Source organism: Podarcis cretensis, assembly GCF_951804945.1.
Source record: "Podarcis cretensis genome assembly, chromosome: 8".
In the NCBI taxonomy this organism is placed as follows: Eukaryota; Metazoa; Chordata; class Lepidosauria; order Squamata; family Lacertidae; genus Podarcis; species Podarcis cretensis.
Genome location: NC_137177.1, coordinates 35,741,371 through 35,764,425, shown reverse-complemented (window position 1 = coordinate 35,764,425; position 23,055 = coordinate 35,741,371). Strand labels below are relative to the sequence as shown.

Genomic DNA, 23,055 nt, shown 5'->3' with positions numbered 1-23,055 from the left:
AAGTGAAAAATATTTCCCAGACCCATTTTCACCACTTACAGTACACATGAAAGTGATACAAAAACTGTCCCAAGCCCCTTGAAAAGGGCCAAAATACCCTTTTTAGCGAATTGGGATGGACATCTGGAAATTGGTGCTGTGTGCCAGGCTCAATAGCCTGCCTCAATATCCATGATGGTAGCGGAGAAAAAAGGAGCACAGACATGCAGTCAAGTTTATGTTCATTTGTATTGGATACAAAGATATATATATATATTACAGATCTAGATATTGCCTGTACCACTGCATTAAAAAAAATTGGAAGGTTTTCTTGAAACATCTCAGTGTTCAGTTCTGTCCCGCTTCAAGGGTAAAGTTCTATCTCCCATTTACATTCATCAGCTTTTGGCCAAGCCCTGCAAAGTACAAGGAAAAGGATGGGAGGCGGCCCATTCATAGCATGGACTTCCTCTCCCCACCCCAGCCCCCCATGCACCCTTGAAATTGCTCAAGGGTTGAGGGACCCTCCAGAGCAGATTGGGCGTACGTGGGGAGAGGGGCTGTGACAAAGGTGAAGTCTTGCCATATCTGCTGGTGTGATGCTGGATGTCACCCAAAGCTTTGATGAAATCACTACCTCCAGTAAGAGAAACAAGGAAGCAAAACAGCTCTGCAAGAAATCTGCCAACTTGAGTGAAGTCAGATCATACAAAATGCATTGCTAATACTGTTTCCTAAAGCCCAGCTTCCTTTAACACAGAGTGTTTGAAGTATATAGGGCTGGGCCTGAATGGTGCCTGCCCACAGCTGTTCCCAACCACCAACACTCAACAGCTCAAAACACAACTAATGGGAATAGGCAGCTCAGCAAGACAGGAATTACAATAAAGGCTAATAATGGTCCCAGTGAGGAGGGATGCAGAGTTTTAAAAGCAAAGGCAGCAGCTACTAAAACGCAAAGAAGTCTGTAGTTGGGTTTTAAGCCCAAGAAGCAGCAGAAATTGAAATCACAAACAGAAAAAGCCTCTATGCGTTTAAATTAGCCATGGCAGCACTGAGGACTAAATAGGAAACCTCTTTTTTACTGACATGGAGCTGTGTAGACAAGGTGGCCCAAGGAAAAGTGCTGTTAAGCTAAGGAAACGGGAGTCCCGTCATGGAGGACAATCTCCAGGCAGCTCCAGATGTGTGTTAAGTTTGTTTCTAGTTACTGGGCTTTGCTGCCTGGGAGGTTAGGGTTTTTTCTCCCTGAGCCTCTGGGACTGTGAAGGACGTTTAGTACCAAAGTATCCCAAAGAGGAGTATATAACACATGCGGGGGATTCACTCCCCCTGCCCGCCCCCCCCCACCCCCAGAGCATTCCCCACACGCAACCATGTGCACGGGTGCTCATCATGTGCAAAACACTTAAGGAAGGAAAACCTTTGGATTAAATCTTTAATACATACACTTGTGCGTGTATAAGCATAGAGGCAACGGTGAAGTTGTAAGGCTGTTGAAACATAGATTCTGGAAGTAGCAAAGTCCCAGAGAGGATGCTCCCCACCCACTCTCTCCTCAAACCAACAGGGCTCTCAGTCTCTTGTCCCTGTGAAGCAAAGTCACATCTACTTTATTCTCTGCTTTCCTGGGGGAATCTACATGCTAAAAATAACCTACTAGATAGCAAACTCCTGAGTCTCCTGTTCTGGTTTTAAGCCTCTGGGTCTGGTCAATATATGAGAAAAATAAACAAATCCTCCAAAGGGCCCCGTGATGCCAACCTCCTAAATCTGCATTCATGGCATAGCACCCACAGTGAGATGTAGCAGCCAAACTGAGTTTGGGGGAGGGGAATAGGATTATGGTTGGCAAGATTCCCCCATGCCCATACTTCAGAAGGTATTTTGGTGAAACTGCCACACACTTAGAGATGTTCACACGACACACAAGGATGTGGTTCAATCTAGTTCCTAGGCCTATATATAAAAAGTGGGAGTTGCCCTGCACATCATATCGTGTAATATATAGTGAGATAATTTTTATAAAGCAAAAAAGAAAAGAAAAACGCTTTCAAACTTAAACTGGAACACCTTAAGTGCCTGGGGGGTGGGGGGCTGAGCTTTGTCACCCCAGGCCTGGGGCCCAGTCTCTGGAGAGGTATGCCCTCCTCTCCCCCTTCCTCCATCTTTACTCAAGAGAGACAGCAGCTTCATCCATCTTTTCCGGAGCAGGGGCTCCTCCTATGCTTGGCTCCCCAAACCTCTCCGCTGGTCCCGTGCAGCACACCGCCTGTGCCAGGGCAAGACACTCCTCCACGGTGGTGCCCTGAGGTGCCAGCTCCTCTGAGCTGCCTTGGGATGGGTCCTTTGGTGGTCCCTGGAGGTCCGTGCTGGCAGCAGGAGGCACAAGGGCACACAGGTCCTGCACCTTCTTGTTCAGGTCATTGCGCTCTGTCTGCAGGGCCCGGCAGAGCTTCTCCAGGCGCTGGATTTTCACTTGGAGCCCTTCCAGTTCTTTGTCCCGGAGAGTTTTCTGCAAGGGGGAAACAAAATCAAATTCAGGGCCAGCTTCTGCCTGCTTGCCAAGGTACAGAAGAGATCATGAAAAGGCGACAAAAATAAGTTGCTTAAATTCAGCTGCTAAGACGTCAGGAAAGCTGCTTGTTCATTAAGATGGGAAATGTCCTTAACCAGCTTACAGGCCAGCTCTGGACCAGATACTAACTAACCCTCAGCCACACCCTCCCCTCCTTGTACCCCTGGGCGTAGAAGCCCCACAGCAAGTAGTGCAATGTGTGCTCTGGAAGAAGAAACTTCCAAGTACAAGGACAGGGAAGTGCATATCCCTGCTTCTTCCCACTCCACTCCAACTCATTGTGGCATCAAGGTTGGCCTGGAGCTTCTAGTCCCAGTCAGCAATGAAGAACAAAAACAAGGGCACCATTCCTGGGTTGTCTTTCTGTCAACTGGCCAGCGCCCAACTGCAAAGCCAAGGCTGAGCGCCAGGCAAAGAGCAAGAACAAAAACTCAAAGGTTTGTTGAAAGGAATCCTGACTCAAGAGCACGGGATGCCAAGAGCAAAACTAAGGAAGTGAGAGAGCAAGAGAGGTTTCTTCTAATGGAGAGGATTTGTGATTTCACCAAAATGCCTCCCCCCCCCCCAAAGAGTGGCACACTCTTTGAGGAGGAGGATACTTCCAAGGACTGAAAAACTATGCATAGGCCATCAACAGGTCGAGACTTCAGCAAAAGGTTGCTCAGTGTTTCCAAGCTCATCTCTAAAACTACAGAGGCACCAGCACCTTGTACCGGATCTGCCAATATTTATTACTCTCTCCTGAGTGCAGAGTCTGGGGGGAAATGAACATAATCTTCCAGAAAATCTGATTTTTTGAACACTATTTAGATCCTTGAGGATTTCAAAGATTTGAAGGGGTGGGCACAGTTTCAATCCCTCATAGGAATTTCTGGGGCCTGTCTGGCTATGCATTTGACCCTGAAGCTCTTGTTTCCCCTAGAGAAGTCAATGTGGGTAAGGCAGCGGCAACGTTACCTCTTCTGCCATTTCCAAAAGGGCCTTGTTGCTGCTTTCCCAGCGGGATCTGTACATTGTGGTCTCTTTCTCCAGCTTCTTAATCTTCTTTGTCATCTATGGGGTTGCAGCAAGGAAGGAAAAAACAGTGTAAGTCAGTCGGTCCTGGGACGCCAGCAGAGAAACAGTTCAGGGGCTGTCCTCCCCTCCCAAGGCAGCAGTTCAAAGGGATGGGCTGGTGCACTTCAGAATTTAAGCGTTGTTCAATAGGAGTGACAATTTAAGTCAGAGCCTCTCCTCCCACAGCACATGAAAGCAGCATAAACATACAGTACCTTCTCCATTTCTTGCTTGAAGGTTGTGAACACTTCACTGCTTTTGGATAGTGTGTTCTGAAATTCCTCAAACTTTGCTGTGTAGAGGGCCAGCTGGAAAAAAGGAGGAGGGAAGGGGAAGAGTTAGTGTCTACAACTCTTTCTTTAGATCAGGGCTGAGTAAGAGAAAGGGAAGTGCGCGCTCTCTCTCTCTCTCACACACACACATGCATAGGCACACATTCTTCAAGCACCATTTACTGAAAACACTGCAAGTGCAGAGGTGGGGTAGGAAGAGGGAGCTACTCAGGACTCAGCTGGGAACTCAAACGAAACCATCTTAAGTGCCTAACAACATTCCAACCCAATTTAGGTTTGGAGGAAGCAACTGTTCCTTTAGCCATGCCCCTGTCGTGACCAACTGATCCTGCCAGCAAGTCGCAAGAAGGAAAATTGTTTCCTCATTCTAAGAAAGTGGATTTTGTATAGAAAATGTGAACTATAGCAAGGGAGGGGGGCGGAGAGAGAAGAGTGCCACCCACGCACACACCTGCTCCTTGAGATGCGTTTCCTGTTGCTTCATCAACTCGCACATCCTCTGGGACTCCACAGCTTCCTTCAATAGCTGTGCAAGAGAGAAGGAACAGGGGGAAGGTAATGGAGTAAGAGAAATTAACTCCCCACCACCACCACCACTGCAGGAGAACAGCGCCCTTCAGCCAGGAACTTCCCTCCACTCCATGTTTAGAGGATCAATTAAGAGGCAAGCAGGGCCTGATGTAGCTTTGAGGAATATCAAAGAATCCAGGAGGAGGGGAAAGGACTCCCTAGCTTGGACGCAGCTCTCCTCCTAAGAGATGCTCAGCTGCGGCAGCCAGACTGGAGCTTCTCCTTGGACCATTTGAGCAAGACTCACAAAGTCTTTCTCCCGCTGATGCCTGTCCTCAGCCTCCTTCAGCATCTCCTGGGCTTGCTGGAGCTTGGCGTCCACCAGCTGCTGCTGCAGGTCCTTGTGTTTAAAGACCTTGTCGATGTGCTGCCAATGGAAAGACAAAACAGGCTGTCAGTCAGCAGCAGCAGCCGCCGCCGCTTCTGGCAAATGCAAGAGCAGAAAGTCACAGGCACAATACCAAGACACAAATATCACTTTTATTTTCACAAGTCACATTAGCCAAAGGAAAGCAATCGCCCATGGGGAGGTTGCCTCTGGCATACCAGAAAAAAGCTGCAATGTTTTGGTTTTTTTCTGAAAGTGAAAGCATTTTAATTTGGGGGCCTGCATAGGACAGGTCAGTTTAAAGCCAGAGTACAGACTCTGGTATCAAAACGGTGCTTCTTCAGTTGCCAACAGGCCACTTGCTACAACGAGCATAGGAAACTGTCTAATACAAAGTCAGACCCTTGGGCCATCTAGCTCAACATTCTCTATTCCAGCCTTCCCAAACCTGGTGCCTTCAGATGCTTTGGATTACAAGTCCCATCAGCCCCAGCCAGCACACTTATGCGACTGATGTAAAAAATCAGAGACCCCAAATGCATATTTTTGATTTTAGAAATGTTTCAATAATTGCATTTAACCTTTGGCTAGAATGCATCCATGAATGATTCCTGTGTGCCTGCAGTTTATGACTCCTAGTAGCTGCATTCCTTTCCTATCTGATCCTGAAAGTGGCATAAAGGGTCACTCAGGGTGTTTTGCCGTGTCTGTTTTGAGTTAGCACTAGAGTGAAATCCGGCACCTCCTTGAAAGGTTCCAAGGAACAGATAGGGACAGGAATGTCAACAACTCTGTCAAAGGCCTGGTTGCTAAGGAAACAGTTATAAAGTGGGACATTTGCAATATAAACTCTGGGTCCCTAACTGGATCTGCTGAAGCTTGCTGTAATTCCCTTGGTTCTGTGTTTTATTTAAAAGCTGTTCCCTCACTTGGGTAACAAACAGGTGGTGTAGAACTAAATTCTTATCATAAGACTAAGGTTGCAGAGATTTGGGGATACTTCTCCTCCCTACCTCCCCAACATTCCAGTCGTCCCTCACCCCCCAGTCACAATGCACACCCCACCGCTCACTGTGGGCTGCACACCTCCTCTCGCAACTCATACTGCTCAATGAGTTTCTTCAGTCTCTCGGCTAGCTCCATATTCTCCTGGCGTAGCTTGGAGTTGCGCTCGTTGTGCTGCTCCATCTGCAGCTGGATATCGTTGAGGGTCACCTGGAAGTGGGATGTCACCTCCTTACGCTTCTCTTCTTCCTCCCGGGCTCTTTGGACACCTTCTTCCTAGATAGACAGGTTGGAAAGAACAGGTGAAAGTCAGGGGGCAGAAGAAGGGCAAGAATGAGGACTCCTGCGGGCAGAAGGCTCTCCGGGTGGGGATACTTGGCACCCCCCTTAAAGGGCTTCTGTTCAGTGGCAGCGATGGAAAAGGGAATGGCTGCAAGTCACAGTAGGCAGAGCTTAGCTAAAAATGGACTGGCTCGCTGGAGAAAAGCAATTATTTATCATCCCTTATTGGAAAACACCTGCTGAAATCCAGTTCAGAAGCTGTTATCTTCTTCCTTCTTCCCCCATCCTGCCCCCCCCAACCAATTTGTCTACAAAGTCACAGACTGGGGGCTCCACTGTGATCATTTAAAATCAGCCAAGAGGGCAACCTAAGACATCCAGTATGGCAAGCCAGGAGCTGCCCCCACAACAATGTTATCTCCCTTCTTAGGCTGAACTACGCTGCTTGGATAGGCTTTCTTTTGACCCCAAAGGTGCAGCAGCATCACACAGGTCTCTGGTCGAGAGGCCTGCACATGACACTAGTACAGCATCCGGGGCTTTGATGGGGGTGGGGGAGAGGCTACCTACAGGTTGGCCCTCACTTGCCTTGAGGGTGCGGTTGTGCCTCTGGAGCTCCCGGCACAGGCTCTCCAGCTTGCTGCGGGCCAAGATGGCCTTGCTGTGCTCGCTCCGTAGATGATCCTTCTCCTGCACCAACTGGGTCTGCTTCTTCTGAAGGATTTTCATTTGCTTCTGAGAGTTTCTGTGCTCCTCCAGCTGGCAGAACAAAGAGAAGCAGACCAGGACAGGCATAAGTAATGGTATCCACATAGCAGTAAAATGAGCGTTCCCAAACATATGAGCAATAAGGACAGAGAGGGGAGAAGAGGGAAAACTAGTACTGAAGCAACATGGTGGAGGGATGCATCATCCTGGGTGGTCCCTCTGTGCTAGAAATGCAGCCCTCTTTTTCTGGCTAGGCTAAAGGCCAATGAATTTGGATAGGCAGATCCCTGAGCCACAAGAGAGATCAGCCACCCAAGTCCCAATCTTCCCTGGATGCAACTCTAATTGTTGGGACTCTCATGTATTCTACCTCTGCAGTCCTTTTCAGTTATTATAAAATCTTAAGAATGCAAGCAGCACAATGCAGTGTTGGGCATCGAGATCTGAAGGGTGTTTGTGCCACTTAGGCAAACAGACTTGTAAGCCCCCTTCAGACCTTACTGTTCAAAGCTGAGGGTGTCCTACATTTCATCATGAGGAAGCTTCTGTCAAATTCACATAACAACGTTAAATAGTGCCCAGATCAAGGAAAGTTAATAGTACCACTTTATTCTGACTTGGTCTGACCCCACCTGAAGTTCTGGACCCCGCACTTTAATAAGCATATTGAGTAGGAAGCATGGCATTGCAGATATTTTGCTATAGATTGGACACTGCAAAGACTATGACACTCCAAAGAAGGTCAGTTGAGATTGTCTAAACCGATTGTCAGTGGATTGATATGCATTACACCTGACACTGTGGGTTTGGTGAACACACTGGGGCAGAGATGAACCTGAACAATAACCCCCTATTACTACCAGGGGTAAGAGATAACTGCCACTAGAAGCCATTAGCAGAAGTACTCACGGTCAGTGAACAATGTGAGCATCCTAAAACTGGAGCCACTTGTGCCTAGTTTTAGGTATTTCACAGGTCTAAGGCAGCTCTCTTAACCCCTTAACTGGTAAATCTTCTGGTAAAACCTCCTTTACCAGTGGTTTGGGAAGGCCTGTTCTACAACTCCTACCCACCCATCCTGCCAGCACTGGCAGCAACCTGGCAATAAGCATACTGCTGCCTGCGGTTTAGTTTGGGATTCCCAAGAGGCAAGCCACTGCTAGAAGCCTGTTGAGCACTTCTGCTTGGCCATAAAGGTTTCTGAAAGAGTCTCCAAGTACAAAAGGAGGGAGCACTCTGCTGCCTGGGTGTTTTGCATTCCTCATCATAGACAAACTATTTTATCTATGGTCCCTATGAAAAACTCCCAAGTCCCTTGAAGACAAAGTTTGCCCCTTATGAAGGGCCAGGCGGTTAAGTGGGATTTGGATATGGCACGCATGTCCCCAAAGTTTAACCTACACTTACACCAAACTATAATAGCATATGTCTTGGCTTTAGCAGACGAGTTGGGTGATGGAGTCCCACTTGTTCTGAACCTGTTATGACCCACAACAAACCATACAAGATTCAAAGCAAAGCATGTACACCCTGCCCCTGGCATCTGGTTTCCTCAGGGATAAGCTCTCACTTTCAGAATAAGCCCTCTCCTGTTGCCTCCTGCACTAATACCCCACACAAGCATCCCTCCCTCTCACTTTGCCAGACACTGACCAGTTCAGCATACTTCTTGCAGAGGGCTGTCAGTTTCTCCTCAGATGTGCTTAGAGTGTTGAGGGTCTGCATTAACAACGTGATCTCCTTGCCTAGAACACAAAGGATAATGTAGACACATCTTCAGATCACAATGAAAAGAACTAGGGGGTGGAGAGTAGGAGTCTGAGACCAAAAGAATCTAAGGAACTAGAAACCTGTAGACTGTGGAAATTACTACCAGTTTTCTATAAGCTTGTAGATCGGGGTGGGGAGGCAGGATGTGGACTGGTTTCTGCTATACGCTTTCCTGCCTGCCTCACTGCTCTTTAACAAAGGGCATATTTCCAGAGAGCAGCCAGCTCACATTTTATTTTTTCAGTCATCATAATGTGAAAAATCTCTGCCTTAAGCACTCTACAATCTGAACTTAGGCAGTCCAGAATGTCTGTAACAGAAAGAAGTTGAGTCAATACCAGCCACAACAGCCCTGGCATGACTATTCCAACATCAGAGCACAGCAGGCAGCGAGACCAGAGGCCCATGAAGAGATTGCAATAGTAAGTGATTACTCTTTAGCAAGGGCAACTGCGTTTAGGAATAGGACATAAACTGAGGATGGGACAGCAGAGCAGAGCACTATCAGGAAGGAACCACCTACCAAGCCCCTTAGCTTTCTTTTTTTCTTGGGCTCGTTTCTGATCCCGCTCGCCGCCTTCATCACTGGTCCCTCTGGGTCCCTCTTTCTCTCCATTCATCTCAGGGCAACTCTGCTCCTGCTCGCCATTCCTTGGGGACTCACTCCGGCACTTTTCTGCCTCATCCATCTCTACAGGTTCACTCTGCCCATTGTCATCTCCTGGTCCTTCCTGGTTTGTATCCAGGCAATATGTGTTCAGAATGTCCTCTAGTTGTCTGCTTAGCTCTTCAGAGACATCACAGCTAACCGGTTGCTGGGGTTGGGATACAGCCTCATCCACCAAAAGTGCTGCAAAAGGAATAAATGAACAACACTATTTAACATTAATACATAAGATATTAAATGTGTGAACATGTGCAAACTGGGGAGAAAGATTTTACTAACTAAATAATATCAAATGTTATTGTGTTTCAGATCATTGTGCAAAGTTTATAGAGTCTACCAGAATAGCATACAATATTTCAAAATATTCTGCTCTTAATGTACTAGACATTTTACTAACAGCACAGAAGAAATGAGCTGTTTTTTTCCTGTAAAATAAGGCCTGGAAACTGATAACAGAAAATTGACATAAAAACTAACTTCCTAGGTAAGGTTCAAGCAGTTAACAAATAAGCACTTTACATAAACCACTGCATATATTGCGCTGAAAATATATAAAAGTCATTTTTTTGCACTTCTTAGCCATGTAGACACTAGTGTTTAGTAAATAAGGGGCTGGGGATAAAGGTGGTACATTAGGATTACAGCACGGGGGAGGAGGGGAAGAGATGAGACCAACGCTTCCTGGAAGACAGCGGTATGGCCTCAGGTGTGTTTTGGCTTTAGAGTTTGGCTTTAGAGTCGATGAAATGATGGGTATTGTGAGATTTAAGAAAGCATGCAATATAAACAACAATCCCTTTTAGCGGTGGTGGTGCAAACACAAAGGAAATAAATGTTTAATGCCACTAGCAGCTTATGGCTGAAGAAAAATGTAAAGGGATATAAAAACTAACATTTGAAAGGGCAACAGGCCTCATGATAACACATACCCTCTTTCTTACTCTGCTCCTCACTCATTGGGTTTTCAACATTTCCGTCAACCAAAGAGTTCAAGCTGCACATCTCAGGCTGGTGTGGACATTCACAGCTTTCTGTAGTCACAATGGGAGCCTCAGCTAAGTCTTCCAACCCCAGCACACTACTCATTTTGGAAGGGCTGGCAGGTAGAAGGACAGCTTTGCTTTCCCCATCTTGGCTCTTCATTGTAAGTCACCTTCCAAGCCACTTCCAACAGGGTCTAGTAAAAGAAAAATGTGGCCCTCTGTTTAGCATAAAGTTCAGAGGATGACTGGCAATTTCAATGGAAATTAAAAGTCATTACTAGATAAGATAACACCACATTCAGGAGAAAGGATAGTCGCTGGTGCAGTCATTGAAATCATGTATCATTCATTACAGCTTGGGACAATTTGTATGGTTGCTTTCTCTCAGCATAGGGGAGAGCTTTGCTCTCATAGGTTTAAAAATACCCCTGATTTATCTTGCTGCCCTGGCCACACCCATCCCCATCAGAAACAAGATAAGAGAGGCCTGTTAAAAGCTAACATGTGAACACTATCAGTTGAGGGAACCTCAAACTCCTAGCCCATTCCCATTATGCCCCTCTCCTATGCAAAAATTATGTGGCACATTTCCACACAGTGCCAGAGAACATTGCCAGTCCCTTACAAGAAAACAAAATGCCCTCAGATGTTGTCTCATGAACCCCACCAAGTGACTTACCTCTCTGTCTTATCAGCCAAGCCCTACTCCAGGGCTGGCCCACCCATGAGGCAAGTTGGGGCAGCCACCTCAGGCGGCAGGGTTTACAGGGACAGCAGATCCAGTCCCCAAGGAATGCATTGCTGCCCCCTCCCCAACGTTACCTCTGCAGTGGTGAATAGGAGGCACTGCTGGTCTCCTCCCACTCGTTCCCGATGTAGAACTTTATTCCTTTCCACCCTGACTCCCGCTTGTTCCTGATGCAGATCTTCACACACCTCTTCTCTTGTGGGCAGCTTTGTGCCATTTTGTGGTTTGTCTCGGTGCCAAACTGTCTTGGGCCATCCCTTCCCTGCTCCCACTACAACCGCCTTAGGGCATGAGCAACTCATGGGACCCCTCCTTCCCTTAGCTCAACACCACCTTTGATTTTTTATCCCCCAACACCTTGTTATTACATGAGTTGGGAACTCAGGCCCCAGATGCTCCCTGCGTGGCTCCAAATGTTTGCCTGTTCACGTCCCACACCGAGCCCTGGCAAATATACCCCAAAGGGCCCCCTCAAGAAAACAGCACGACTGTTTCTCCCTCATCCTTGCACACAGCTCAGCAGTCTACTGACCTCAGCCCCCGTTTCTTTGCCACTCAGTCCAACACCCCAAATACTCGGCGCGGGTTTTACTGCTTTTACCAGCCCATGGCTGCTGCCGCAAGTTTCCTTTTATGTATTTTGAGTTGCTGCTGTGTTTACCTTTGCAACTTTGCGGGGCGGGGAAAGAAGGCCTTATGGAAACCCACAGGCCTCCTCCTGCTGCCACTCAGTCCCAGCCCCGCTCCTCATACAGTTTGCCTACCTTTCCAGCCAGTCCCAGCCTCCGTCCTGGCCCACCCGGGACTCCTCCCGCCCCCCAGCCTCAACTTGCCGACCCCACTACGCATGCTCCCCCGGGGGAAGGGCGCTACCGCGGCCCTCCCTGCTCGCCACATGACCACGTCACTCACTCAGCGTTGTCGTCACCCTTAGTGCTCTGACGTCACGGCCAAGAGGTATGACGCGTCCTACCAAACTCACCGCCCAGCACGCACGGGGCTGCTCTGATCGCTTTTGCTTTTTCCCTTTTGCTGCTCCGCCGCCACTCTCTTCTTAACGAGTCGCCGCCGCCGCCAGCGCTTCTTCCCGGTTCCAGTCTGGATTTAGCGGTTCCAAAAAGCTCGAGAACGCAGCTCCGGCCCCGGGTTTCAGAATTGCGCATGCGCCGCCAGCCGCCGCCAGCCAATCAGCGGGAGCGGCCGGGAGAAGCATGCTGGGAAACTTCGATGGGGTGGAAAAAAGCGGCACGCGAGGCGGGAGTCTGGGCTGCACTACAGCTCCCGGCATGCATCACTCCGGGGGAGCGGGGCGGGGTAAGTGGCAGCCTCGTTAAAACTACAACTCCCAGCATCCTCTCGAATGCGGTCCCGGGCTTCTTGCTGGAGAACAAATCCCGGCTAGTTCCACGCACCCACCCCAAGCAAGGAAGGTGGCAAAGGGAAAGGGATCTTACCCAATGGCAGGGCGGCGGCACGCAAGGGAGCGCTTTCATAATTAACACTTACACTGACCCTTAAAGTGCTAAAAGGGCTTCAGATGCTATCTGGCTGTACTTAGAAGCGTGGAAGGTAGATAACATACGCACGGACGGACGTATGCTCACTCTAATAGGGAGCAAGGTTGAGATTCATCCTTGGCAATGGTCGCTTTGCTACCGTGGCCTTAATCTAAGGAAGCCTGGCTTGTTTTATTAAAACACTGAAATTTAACCATACGGAAATTCAGATAAAGAGGTCTTACAGAAGACCTGTGCTATATTTTTTTTTAAAAAAAGTTCCAATATATATGTGCCACAGTTATTGTCTCCAAGGTAACCCCTCACATGTGTTGCTATCTTGCGACACTGAATGATGAGAGTCCAACACGCAGCAATTGAAAAAAGGCTAGCTGACGTTGTTTGGGCTTTGCAAGGCTGTGATCAGGCAAGGAGCAAATGGGCGTGACAAACCACTCACTCAAAAATAAATGAATAAAAATTTTAAAATGCTAATAAGCTTCCACCACATCCATGACTTCTAATATGCACTATCTTTTTACTTAACAGGTTTTCTGCAGTATGAGGAAATCTGAATTAAACATATGGACAGTAAAAAAGCATGGTTGCACAAGTAGCACCAATTCTACAATAGATTTATCAGATTAATGCAGTTATTATTGCATTCCCTTATTTTATCCTGTTTGCTAATTATGTTGTTTTCATCAATGGGATTTATTCTGTCTGTAAGGCAAGCAGATAAATATATTGTTAAAACCCCAGAGAGAAATAAAAGTGCACTTTGCAGTGCATTAGTCTAGTTTTATCCATATAGCAATATAAAGCTTCCAGGTAGGAATTTGGTTTCCTTAAATTTACTAGACTATTTATGCTAGAAATAATTTTTCTAGATTTCAGTTGGAAATTCCAAGTATATTATCACTGTTCTACATTAATTCAGTTCACCAACATAGCAACCCTCCTATGAAGCCTCTTTATGTTCTGTGGTTATGTGGATGGTTAAACCCCCCCCCCCCAAAAAAAGTGCAGAGCTGAAGGAGGAAACTGGAACAGTGATACTCTATGAGATTTTCAAGGATTAGATTAGATCTACTGGATCCAACTTTTCCCCTGGATTAGGCCACTCCCTCACAGAGAGGAATACACACAGTTGCTTTTACAAGGGATCTGGGTAAAAGTGGCCAGAGGGGAGGGCACCTATGTCATTCAGAAATCCAAATATCAACCTAAAATGACAGTCAACGACCTCTAACTTAATCCTTGGAACATTATAGATTGCAGTCCCCTTTCCTTCAAGCAGAAATTCTATTAATCACAGGTCTTGGGCTTTTTGTTATCAAAATAATTTAGTCTTCTACACAGTAATAATACAGTAATAAGTTTTCTGTCCTAGTCTGATGACCAATTAGCCAAATGACACTTCCATAGTAAAAACAACAACCACCCCAAATACTTCTAGCTTTGTCTGCTATGAGAAATCATATCAGTTGTAATAAGATCCTTCACCAAGATGCTCAAATAAGGGGCATATACATTATGTCTCACACTCATCTGATTTTTTAAAATCATGCTAAGAGATATAAACCAAGTTTTCTACCACCACAACAAATTTGCATTACAATTACTCACTGGAACTTTAAAGCAGCTTTCATCCACCTGGTGTCCTCTAAATGTTGCTGGACCGCAACTATCAGTACCATTCAGTACTGGCTAGGGTTGATGGCATTGCAGTGCAATAGCATCTGAGGAGGGCACCAGGTGGGCAAAGCCTGCCTTAAAAGAAGCATCTATTTCTGATTATGTCCTTTGAGATGTGATGGGTCACATAATTTCTTAAGGCAAGAGAGGGAATCCTCAGAAACACTTGCCCCTCATGTAGCTAACGTCTTATTAGGAGTGTGAGAGAACAGAAGAGCTTGGTTATTGGATGAGCATCATTCAGCCCCACCTAAATTTCTCAATCAATGTGAGCAACAGTTGCATTTGTTGATATGCTTGTATTTGAGACGAGGCAGTATGGTTATTAGTTATAAACAGACATATTAAAATCAGCCCTGGCCTGACTGGAATTCCTAACAAGTGGGGAAAGAATATAGGTAGGAGTTGTGTGGCACAGGAATTTCACACCATCAGCTGGGTGTATTACAAAGATTGTACAGAGACATCAGCATGTAGATCAAATATATTAAAATCCACTTATATTTGCATAATCGACGTACCTGGGACTTCCCCCCCTTGCTCACTCTGCTTCCTAACCCCCATCTCCTTGCCTCAGTTTCCCTCCCAATGACCATAATGTGGTTTTTCTTTCTCAGCTTCCAAATCTACATAAAAGTCATAGTATCTCCTCCACCCACCCACAGAACTTCCCATCAAAAGGACAATCTCTCCACACACCTCAAATTCTCTCACAGAAAAGCCTCCCTCAGTAGCTGGGAACAAGAACAGCATGGAGGAAGTTCCCCCTCCCAAGCACATAGTGGCACCACCCTCTCCCTTGGTGACCCATGTGGGCTCTAAGGTGGATTCCTGCAAAGGCCAGCTTCCAGGCATCAGATCACTCCATGTTCCTCTTGTGTCCCCCAGCAGCTCAGCCTGTGGTCACAGGATGACAACAGACCGGTACAAATTCAAAGAGACGAGGATGTCGTTAAGTAGCAATAGAAGGTCACCACCAGTTCCATTAACAAGCCAGCCTCTTCCCATCTGCCACTTCATAGCAGCCACAACAACATTAGGTCAAAATAAAAGAATGGAAAGAAGGGATGCAGGGCCACTTCATTAGCACAGCTCAGAGAGCAGCAGTTTTTGGCTCCTCCTCTCCTTGAACTTTTCCACTTTAGCTGGACCCTAGAAGAACATGTTAACCAATAACTTGCACCTGCATGGTACATATTCCCCACATTCAATTTTAACTTGTACTAAGCCTTTTGAGGGAATATGTATAGGCATCTATATTGCTTTGCTTGCGCTCGAGCCTTTGGTTCATTTAAATCAGGAAAGGGAAACTTGTTGCCCCTTTGGGTGGCATTTGACTCAAGCTCCTACCAAACCAAGAAAGCATGGCCAACTGTCAAGGATGATGGGAACTGTAGTCCAAACATCATCCAGAGAACCACAAGTTTCCCACTCCAATTTATATTACATGGAAACAAAAACAAAAAGGAAAAACTGCACCGGATTGGTGTGTCAGTAAAGCAGACTCCTCCACATGCTGGAACACGACTTGTATAACCTAGACTTAGATCCAGGAGAGGCACTTTTTATGACCTTTTGGGTTATTTCAACAAGCAGAATTCTTGTTTAACTTTTATTTCTTGCAACAAGAACTAAGAAGCCCATATATTTACTGTGGCTGTTTTTCTTCTGGCAGGATTTCAAATCCTAGCATCAGTTTAAGGCAAAAAAGGAAATAGTGAAACTGTCTCTATCCCCCACCCCTTTATATTCCCTGATCTATGCCTGGACGGTGGGGACCTTCAGTTCAATACTCTCTATGCTAGCATCTCTAAAATCAGTATTATTATTATTATTATTATTATTATTATTATTATTATTATTTTATTTATTTTTAAAACTATGCCACCAACTGCATAAAGCAATGCTGTCCAGCAGTTAAGAGTGCCAACCCAACTATGACTGCCGAGTAGATTCAAAGCCTCAGCTGCATCAAGAGAACACTGTGGCCTCAAGTCAGGAGTACTTTGCCTCCATTCCCCTTCAACAGTAAAATGATGTTAACCTACCTCGCAGGGCCACTGCAAGACACAAATAAAAGCATGCATGCCATTTTGCACATTGGATCCTAGATATTGCTAGTTATGTTAAGGAAAACAGTCTTCACTCCAGTCTTATCTGGATTGCAATCACTGAATGCACAGATGTAGTTTATTAGTTTCCTTGGCATTTGTTTCACTTTTTTTTTCCTTTTAAACAACAAAGAGCAAATCTCTATTACAAAATGCAGCCCAAGGTTTCGCATCCAGCTTCACACCTGCCTGAACTTCTCTTCTTGAATGCTTTGGGAACCCTGAATTCAAATGTCGGAGAGTGAGAAGAAGAAAAGGGGGAGGGGATATGTGCATACCATAAGCATTTAAGCAATCTGAAGGGGCCATTCCCCATCGCAGAAATAAGCTGATAGTTTGCCTTGGCCAAGTAATCTATACCTGGTAAAGGGAGTTCAACTAATCTGGCACTTCCTACAGTAGGTAGAAGGAGAACTCAAGATAACCAAAGAGGTTTTCATGGCCATGTGTTCCTAGGCAGGCCTGCCACACAGTATCCTAATATATATACCTTAGAAGAATTATAGTTCCCCCCCTCTGGAGACCAAATTAGACAAATATCTACGTGTATATATAATATATAAAAAATACAGAGCTTTCTCTTCTTCATTTTGAAGTAGAATGTATACGACACAGTTGAGCAGGAGGTAATTCTGAGAAAACACAGGCCACTTGACTCTTTGAGCTGAGAGCAGATTGTGCACCAAGTGCAGGCACAAGACTTGCTCCAGGAAACATGTCAGGTTTGTCCCCACCCCAGCCAGCCAAGACCCCAAAAAAGGGAAAGAATTCCTTTCAAAATAAATGACATGGAACCAAAAGGCTTCAATAAGGTTTGAAATTTTTCTTCAAGTAAAGATGCAGGATGAGGTTTCCTCCACCAGTTCAACACTTCAGTCAGTAGCAAATGTAAGAGAAGCCCACCTTCATGGTTAGCTGTGCTTTGAGTCCTTTTAACCTAGGCCTCTTCCTCTTCCTTAGACTGGGCCTTCAGGAGACAGTGGGAACTGCTGCACTGTTTGAATTCTGAAGCAGTTCAGAATAGAATCCCTCCCTGAAGGACAGTCTTTCCGATGCCTGGTGGGATGGGGCTGTCCAACTTTTCCTGCATCTGGGTACAGGAATATTTTTGAGGAGGGGGCAGGAGCAGCAGCAACTTGGCCCAAATCCCTTGAAAAGGTGCTGTTTGGCAAGAGGGTTTCGGGGGGCGGGGGGACACAAAACAATGAGGGCCAAAGTGCTGCTTTTGGCAGATCAAGAGTCTTTAATAAAAATCAAGATGTGCAAAAAAGAATTTTTTTAAATAGTTGAACCCAAGCATCCAGGATTAAATTCCTTGGTTGTGATCTATGTTATTTTGCCTTCTCCCACTGGAAAAAAGTCATCTCTCAAGTACCCAAATGAAGAGACACATTTGAGGAAAAACCAACACAAAAAACCCCAGAGGAAAACCACACACTAGAAGGTGTAACTGATTTACACCTCCACTTTCATCCACCTCAGCACCTGCTTTTTTGACACACATGTGCAGCAGCAAAAAGAAAAAAAATGTATTGTGTGTAAGAATCTCTCTTCTTCTGCTTCTTCTTCTTCATGAGCGCGAAGTACTGCTGCCATGTGTCAGTGAAGGAGAAAGCTGTTTTGTAACAGGTGGAGTGGGCACTTTGCAGCCTTTTGTTTGGCTGAGAAGAGAACACGGCTGGGGGTGTGAAGGCTCTCTGCAGTTAACTTTCCAACAAAGTTACGATGTTCTCCCCCCTTCCCCCACTCTGCACACATGTTATAGCTGGAAGCCTTCCATGGGGGCCTCTGGTTGCTGGAATATAAACTGCTGCTGGGCCTCGTCTACCTGGGGAGCCAAAGTGGAGTCGTCGTCATCGATGCCAAAGTAGTGCTCAATCAGATCAAAGGCTTTCTGGTAGATCTCTTGGTTTTCATGGCTCTGGAGAAACTCTATTTTATCCAAGCCTGGAGGAGAAACACATTGTCCTTGTTATTATGCATACACAGCTCCACCACCTGGTGCTATGCTATAGCTACAACTATGGAACTCACTCCCACAGGAGGCACTGATGGCCACCAACCTGGATGGCTTTAAAAGAGGACAGGACAAATTTATGGATGAGACAGCTGTCAATAATTTTGCCCTCGTGCTCAGAGGCAGTAATGCTTCTAAATACTAGCTGCTGGAAACCACAGAAGGAAGAGAGAGTGGTCTTGTGCTCGAATCTTGTTTTGTCGGATGGGAGCTGTAGTCCCAAACAGCTGAAGGTTGGCAAAGGTTGTGGCAGGGTTTGGGGAGGACTAAGGAGGTATGCCAAAAAGTGCAAGGAAAAGGTGGACCTTTGAGGAAGTTGAGAGCTTCCATCACACCAGTGAGTCTGGGAGGCGGTTCTGGCCATTAAGAGAGCAGAGAGTGAGAGAGTGAGAGAGTGAGAGAGTGAGAGAGTGAGGAAGGAAGGAAGGAAGGAAGGAAGGAAGGAAGGAAGGAAGGAAGGAAGGGGAAGGGAAAGGAAGGGAAGGGAAGGGAAGGGAAGGGAAGGGAAGGGAAGGGAAGGGAAGGGAAGGGAAGGGAAGGGAAGGGAAGGGAAGGGAAGAAAGAAAGAAAGAAAGAAAGAAAGAAAGAAAGAAAGAAAGAAAGAGAGAGAGAGAAAGAAAGAAAGAAAGAAAGAAAGAAAGAAAGAAAGAAAGAAAGAAAGAAAGAAAGAAAGACTTGCAGGTGGCTGAGGCTGGTGGAGATGGAGGAGCATAGGTCACATGCAGGTATGTGTGAGGATGTGAAGGAAGAATCACTGACAATTTATTGGTAAGTGTTTGCAAACGAGGGTATACTTATTAAGTTGCCTCGGGAAAAAAGTTTCAAGATGCAGACTGGCCAACTCACCATAAGCTTCCTCAATGAGGCTGCAATAGGGGTTGATGCCAGAGCCATTCTGCTTGGCCTCCTGTTCACCCAGTCGCAAAATGTTCTCCAGGCCATTCAGGGCCACTTGAACAATCTTGGAGTCCATGACAGTCAGAAGGTCACACAGGGGCTTGATGCAGCCAAGATTGACTAAATACCTGAGAAAGGGAACACAAATGCTCAGAACTTCACCTATATTCGAAACCAAACCAGGCAGACGTTACTGACTGAAGTTCAGGTCAAATTTATGTAACTGTTTCAAGTGGGGGGCGGGGGCGGGGAGGTAAGTAACTCAAGCTTGCTTGGAATACATGCCCTTCTGCCCCACCATGTTCTCACACAAAAGGGCTGGGTTATGGCAAAAGTTGTGAGAATGGTACTCTGCCTACATTCAGGAGAAACTTTAGGTAAGCTTGGAGATGCAAGAGTCTTGGAAGATTCCAGGGTTTAAAAATCTGCAAGGTTCAGCTGAAGTTAAAGTGCTGAAAGTAACAGAAAAAGTATGTCCTGGTTGCCAAGTTGTGCTACTCTGTTTTTAGACATGTACATTTTGATCTACATTCTATTATCTCCCTCCAAACCCCCAGGGAAGTGCTTGCCAACCAACAGGAAGGTTACAGTGCTCTGAACAAGGATGCTGCACTAATCATCAGACTTACCTGCTGTGAATTAATACTTTTATAAAGAAGCCCTTTGTTCTAATGAAAAATGTAGCAATTTAACGGTCTGAGGCAATGAAATCCGCATACACTGTGGGAAATATGCCCTTGTCTCACCAGTAATACTGATGAACATTAGTTTCTGGTGTTTGTTTCTTGTTGTTTTGAATAATTTTAAATTGGGTTTTATAAACAAGGCTCATAGGAATAATAAATGATACAAATAAATAGACCACATCTTCTCATAGCATTTGTAGCACAATAAATTTGCAGTAATATCTACAACTTATGGTGCATTATTAGTGGTCAATGTACAAGTTATTGGTTCAGGAATTGGTTTAAACAAAAACAAAGGTGAAACAGAATAGAAGAGAGTTAACAGATAACATTCAGCATCACACAGCTAGACGCCGAATCGGGAGTTCTTGCAGTTGTGCTTAGATTAAGTATGAGTGATAGTCATTGATGAACATGGGAGGCGGGTTCAGAGCGAAGATAATAATTCATCAACAAGATTGGGCTAAAATGCTGATGGGGAGGGTCGTTCATTTTCTGGAATACTGGCATATGTTGTGAAATTAAACCACACTGGGGCAAAGCCATCTTTCTTGATCTGTCCATATGTTAACTATAGTTTATTTGTTACTCTCTCAAGGAGGGCTGTTTCCCAAACTGTTTTGTACCAATTGTCAATTGTTGTGATAATCAGTTTCTGTTAACTATAAAGAAATAGGGTGTGTGGAGTGAGAGAGAGCTCTCCTCTTGTCCATGCTCCTAACCTGCACCTGGTCATTCTTTCTCATGACAGCAAGAAGTGGGGGGAGGGAGTTACATGTCACTCATTCTTCCTACCACAAATAGTGTCTCTTTCTGACCAATTCTTAAGTCTCTCAACAATCCATTCCTGACTTCCTCCACAATTTAACCAGTTCTTCCATATTCTTTTTTTTAAAAAAAACACAAAATAAAATAAAAGGCAGCCCAACCTAACTGCAGAACTCCTCTTTCTACCCAACTTATTTGGCCAAATACCATAAATGCCAGGTCAAGACTAGGCACGATGTATCCTAACCTATCCCTTCCCAGCAGTTCTTCTGGAACTGCTGGGAATGAAAACACTGTGATACAAAGAGAGAGGGGAGCCAACTGGAAAGACTTTGCAAAATGAGAACAGCCTCAACCTACTTGATCTGCTCTGGGGTTCCTCCCGATGTCGCATTTGTGATTGCCCAAGCAGCTTCTTTTCTTGTGCGAAATTCAGCCTTCTGCAAGATCTCGATCAGCACTGGGAAAATGTTGGCATCTATGACTGCCTGCAGGGGGAATGTGAAAAAGAGAACAGTGAGTCCTTCTCCTGCAAGAAGGAACTCCTGCCATCCATATTGATGGGACAGTTCAATCATTCCATCAGCTTCCCTTTCTATGGGCTCACTCTCCCCAAACTGGATTCTGGCTGATTTCTCTTCCCTAGATTTGCTTAGGCTCAGGCAAAGCTTTCCTTATAGCAGCCTGGCAGTATTGTCAAGATAACTTTCTTTAAACCACTGCCCTTTGTGCAGTTATCACTAGCTACTGTTGGAAAGTAAGAGGAGTTTCCAACAACAGTTTGCCACATGGCAAAGGAAGGGAGGATGGAAAGGGAGCTGGGGCTGTTTCAAAAAATTAGGTTCTCGCTGGCACTCAACAAACAAGTACCACACCTCTTTAGATTCAGGCTTTCAAAAATTCTAGCTAGCAAGAAATTCTGGAGAACCTCAGATGTCATTTCATTAAGTTTTGGGGGCTTTAATACTTTGAGTTGGTGTGTGGGGAACCTCCAGATATTGCTAAACTATATCCCCCATCAGCCCCAGTAAACATGGCCCATGGCTAGGGATGGGAATTGTACCAACATCTGGAAAGCACCAAGTTCCCCACACTTGACTCAGAAGGTAGCTATTCAATATCTGCAACAGGCTTTGCAAACCCATCTTTTAAAAAGGAGCATTTGGTTTCAGGTCAAATGATCGGGAAAGCATGTGATGGAAGGTTTCCGGGTATCTCAAATGAATTAAGATGCAATTTGGGGAGTATATGTTCTGAGGGGAAAAACAGATCCTGCTGCAGGTGATTGCTGTAGAAATCATTTGCTACCTTCAAAAAATGCTACAATTCCTTATGAACATCAGTCATTGTCTGAGCCATGCAGCCAACAGCATTTTGTTTGCTTTGACTACTATCATTTCTGCAGTATTATTCAAAGAGAACAAGTCTCAGAACACTTCTACTTAGGAGATGCAATCCAAAAGCAGGCAGGCAGGCTTGTACATCTGCATGATCCAGAAGAATTTCATTCTTTTGAAGAAGCTTTCACATTCCAAAGTATTTTTGCTTTAGCAGAAAGAAACTGCCTACTTATTTCCATCCTTACAATTTGTAAAAGTTGTAGGAGCAAGATTAATATAAATCTCCCACTGAACAGCTTTCCCCTCCCTGCAGTATCCCCAAGCTTGTACTGTAAAGTACCATAGCAGTATGGCTGCCACAACCCAGGGCTGGCTTTCTCAGGCACCTGCTAAGGTCACTACTCCAGCAGTGGCTTGCTGTCAACTGCTACAGCTTTCTGGCCCTGATCCACCTTGCCACTGCCACCTGCACAGCCTCTCCCTGAAAGCAGGTAGGTGAACAAGCAGTAGTGGCGACAAGGAGGAGAGGATGCCCTTGCCCCAAGGGCTGACCACAAATGCAGTGCTGGCACTGTTATTGCATCAGCACCCAGGTACCCAACAGGGAGACTGCTTGAGAAATAGCCAATTATGTATGCCCCTCCCATGCCATCTCTCCCATTACATTACCAGAGTAAAAGACCCAAAAGGTCTGCTGCCCTTTGAGTCAAAGGAAGCTGTACCTGTATCTGAGCACTGTTCCCCGCTGTTACGTTGGAGATCGTCCAGCAAGCTTCTTTCCGGATAGACTCTTTGGAGCTGCTGAGTAGATGAAGGAGACAAGGCAAAGCTGAGCAATTCAGGATCACCTGAAAAGGGGAAGTTGAAGAGGCGCTTGTTAGAGAGAGCTGCTCCTACCCAAAAGAAGAGCACCAAGCTCTTGCTCTCTAGCTATCCTGAAAAGTCTCTGTTTTTGTTACAATTCACAGTGGCAAGAAACAATCCGCCTTTCCCTGTATGACTGCAAATCCGCCCTCCCCCCAATGAAACCAGTGTTTGCTTTGATGACATTTTCACATCTTCTCCTAAAAGCCTA

At 45.7% G+C, this 23,055-nt stretch overlaps 2 protein-coding genes across 7 annotated transcripts in view; both read right to left on the bottom strand.

Annotated features, from left to right (window-relative positions):
* Positions 1 to 209: 209 nt before the first annotated feature.
* Positions 210 to 12,132, bottom strand: LOC307223226 (alpha-taxilin-like). Of its 4 annotated transcripts, none has more exons than XM_079989090.1 (11): positions 11,950 to 12,132; positions 10,166 to 10,413; positions 9,093 to 9,419; positions 8,453 to 8,544; positions 6,676 to 6,850; positions 5,891 to 6,081; positions 4,724 to 4,843; positions 4,358 to 4,432; positions 3,829 to 3,921; positions 3,515 to 3,610; positions 210 to 2,494 (listed from the first exon to the last, which is right to left on the bottom strand). In XM_079989090.1, the coding sequence occupies exons 2-11, from the start codon at positions 10,377 to 10,379 to the stop codon at positions 2,150 to 2,152; spliced, it is 1,728 nt and encodes a 575-aa protein (XP_079845216.1). In that variant the 5' UTR covers positions 10,380 to 10,413; positions 11,950 to 12,132; the 3' UTR covers positions 210 to 2,149. The 4 variants fall into 4 exon arrangements, with proteins under 4 accessions (XP_079845216.1, XP_079845219.1, XP_079845217.1 ...); XM_079989093.1 differs by lacking the exon at positions 11,950 to 12,132 and adding an exon at positions 11,880 to 11,898; XM_079989091.1 differs by lacking the exon at positions 11,950 to 12,132 and adding an exon at positions 11,732 to 11,835.
* A 4,182-nt stretch (positions 12,133 to 16,314) lies between these two features.
* KPNA6 (karyopherin subunit alpha 6) overlaps positions 16,315 to 23,055 on the bottom strand; it is a 31,050-nt gene continuing 24,309 nt past the window's right edge. For all 3 annotated transcript variants that reach the window (XM_079989094.1, XM_079989095.1, XM_079989096.1), the window contains exons 11-14: positions 22,703 to 22,828; positions 21,001 to 21,128; positions 19,136 to 19,314; positions 16,315 to 18,219 (exon numbers count right to left, since the gene is read on the bottom strand). In XM_079989094.1, the coding sequence (XP_079845220.1) occupies positions 18,032 to 18,219; positions 19,136 to 19,314; positions 21,001 to 21,128; positions 22,703 to 22,828 (621 nt within the window). In that variant the 3' untranslated portion in view covers positions 16,315 to 18,031. The remainder of the gene's footprint in view (positions 18,220 to 19,135; positions 19,315 to 21,000; positions 21,129 to 22,702; positions 22,829 to 23,055) is intronic.